This window comes from Leptonotus elevatus, chromosome 15, assembly GCF_054856555.1.
Source record: "Leptonotus elevatus isolate MCC_2025b chromosome 15, RoL_Lele_1.0, whole genome shotgun sequence".
NCBI classification, from domain to species: domain Eukaryota; kingdom Metazoa; phylum Chordata; class Actinopteri; order Syngnathiformes; family Syngnathidae; genus Leptonotus; species Leptonotus elevatus.
Window position 1 is genome coordinate 20,447,451 of NC_141253.1, and position 2,500 is coordinate 20,449,950.

General features: G+C 41.0%; 1 protein-coding gene and 1 long non-coding RNA gene across 10 annotated transcripts in view; both read left to right on the forward strand.

The window, feature by feature from the left end:
• The window catches only part of mapkap1 (MAPK associated protein 1), an 83,259-nt gene that overhangs the window by 38,702 nt on the left and 42,057 nt on the right, over positions 1 to 2,500 (forward strand). For all 9 annotated transcript variants that reach the window (XM_086096246.1, XM_086096241.1, XM_086096237.1 and 6 more), the window contains 2 exons: positions 1,196 to 1,368; positions 1,452 to 1,628. In XM_086096246.1, the coding sequence (XP_085952372.1) occupies positions 1,196 to 1,368; positions 1,452 to 1,628 (350 nt within the window). The remainder of the gene's footprint in view (positions 1 to 1,195; positions 1,369 to 1,451; positions 1,629 to 2,500) is intronic.
• The window catches only part of LOC147162365 (uncharacterized), a 2,047-nt gene continuing 1,185 nt past the window's right edge, over positions 1,639 to 2,500 (forward strand). Inside the window, exon 1 of the long non-coding RNA XR_015097213.1 lies at positions 1,639 to 2,324. This is a non-coding gene — a long non-coding RNA (uncharacterized LOC147162365). The remainder of the gene's footprint in view (positions 2,325 to 2,500) is intronic.

Here is a 2,500-nt window from a genome sequence, read left to right on the forward strand (position 1 = left end):
AATATGTTCAACCCTAACCACTGGTTGGGCACTTCACTACCTGTTCACTAATTAGTAGTGGTGCAACGGATCACAAAAGTCACGTTCCAGATCGGATCACAGATTTGAGTCACGGATCGGATAGTTTTTCGGATCAGCAAAAAAACAAAACAAAGATAAATAGTACTTTGTTTTCATTTATTTTGTAAAGCGCTTTTTCCATTAAATAAAAAAAATCTATATAAAATATCTAATATAGCCGTTTAGGATTTAGGAACACAACTTTTAAGTGTAATATGAGGCAGAAACATTCTTATTTTTACATGGTTCAGGTGTAATATAAGAAGGTATTAATGGGTTAAAGTTCTATCCCTTTAAAAAAAAGTTGTATTCTTAACAGCTAAGTTTGACATTTTGAGTTGATTGTTTTTCATTTTTAATAGACAAAAGTGTTTTATAAAATAAATAAAGACAAATACTTTTAATGCAATTTAAGGCACTTTCCCTTCCTTTAAAAATAGAGAGTGAATTACAAAGTAAGTAGCCTTGTTCCAAAATATTAAAAAAGAATTAAAGTAAGTAAGGTACCAGCTGTCAAACTTACTTACCATCCGGCAGCCAGAAACTCATGCACATTGGTCATGCTAACAGCTAGCCGCTAGCCACTTACGTCGGAGACTTCTGCCGTATCATACAATGCCGGTGTAATTAATTAGCGGTTTCTTAGCGTCCTAAATTAGCGATTGAACACGAGTTCGGGATAGCGTTGTTGATGTTGGTCGCAATGACAATGTCAATCAAAGAAACGTCTAAAAGGGAAGTCAAACTATCCATCACGCCACGTGTACTAAGACAATTTGCATTTGCTGTCAATGCATTACTGTATTTGGTCAACTTTATTTTGAAGTTAGGCATAGCATTTTAAGTTAAGTATGTTTTAGCTTCTTTGACATGGTTCCCACCAACCAATCCGCGGATTAGGCGTGATCCGAACCGTCGGGCCTGATCCAAACCGACCACGGATCAATGATGATCCTTTGCACCACCACTAATTAGCGGAACTCTAATGTTCGAATGAAATGGCTAAAAATTTAATAAACTTTGTAGTTAAGGTGGTCCTCCCCAGTTGTGTGTTATATGCATAAGGCAATGCTGTTAATATTTGTTAACACTTTTTTCCTGTGCTCTGTCTGTTAAATTTGTACCCTTGTTCAAGGGCCATATTGGCACAACAGCGACAAAAAAGATAGATGTCTACCTCTCAATGCAAATGGGTCAGGAGAAAGTTCATCCTATGGCAGTAGTAACCATTGCTAATGCCCGCGTTCATGATCTCATTGGGCTAATCTGTTGGCAATACACGAGTGAGGGACGCGAACCCAAACTTAAGTATGTACAAACGTTTCAATAAACATTTTCACATTCATCAAGTTGTTTACATCTCTTTTTACTAATGTTCACTCTGTCAACAGTGAGAATGTGAATGCTTACTGCCTTCATATTGCGGAAGATGATGGTGAGGTGGATGCGGACTTCCCTCCTCTTGATTCCAATGAGCCAATCCACAAGTTTGGTTTCAGCACTCTGGCATTGGTGGAGAAGTACACCTCACCTGGTCTTGGTTCACGACAATCACTGTTTGTCAGAATGTGAGTGACAACAGCAATGCATTAATTAACCCATTCATTGCCATCCGCGAATTAACTCTGGTTTTAATCCAACCGCTCGGTGCCATCCACAAATAAACTCGGGTTTTGCGTTTTTTTAATGCACTGGACGTAGAACAACCTTATGCAAGTCCCCAGCAAGTATCGAGCTTAAAAATGATTGTAATGAGGTGAGGTTCACCAGCAGATGGCAACAGTAGCTTTGATCAGAAGAAAGCCAGCATGTTGGGGGAGTAGAAGAAGCCCACAGTAGACAAGGAAGTAGGTGATAGAATGTGGCATGTAGCATTAGCTTAGCGATAAGAAATTTGTTAAGACATGGGAAGCCACCGGGTGATCGCTCGTCGGTTTGACTTTCCCGTTCGCCGGATGAAGGTTCCTGGGCAAACTGCATCGGGGTAGAACGCCACATTGATCTAAAGAAGCCACACAGCAATCATCATATGGCTTTTTACCTGAAGTGCCCTCTCGTCAAGCTACCAGCGTCTCCGGACTTTCGCGTTCACCGGATGCATCTTCGTGGGCAAACGGTATCACGCCACAGATCAAAGAAGCCACGCAGCAAGCTTTTTACCAGAAACGGCCCCTCGATGTATCTCCAGCCAGGGAACCATGCGATGAGCATCCGTGCACGTCCCGTTGGATGCATCTTCGATGGCAAGCTGCGTCGCCGTGTAGGTAAGCACGAACTTGGTCCCATGCTAAATTTCATAACTTCAAGATTACTCCTTTCACTGTCCATCAGTCCACGTCAAATGATGTCTATACTATCTATTGCCTTGTGTTATATAGCAGTGCATGATTAGTTAAAAAATAATAATGATAATGGTCGGGTCAGTTCGGCAAAACCACTG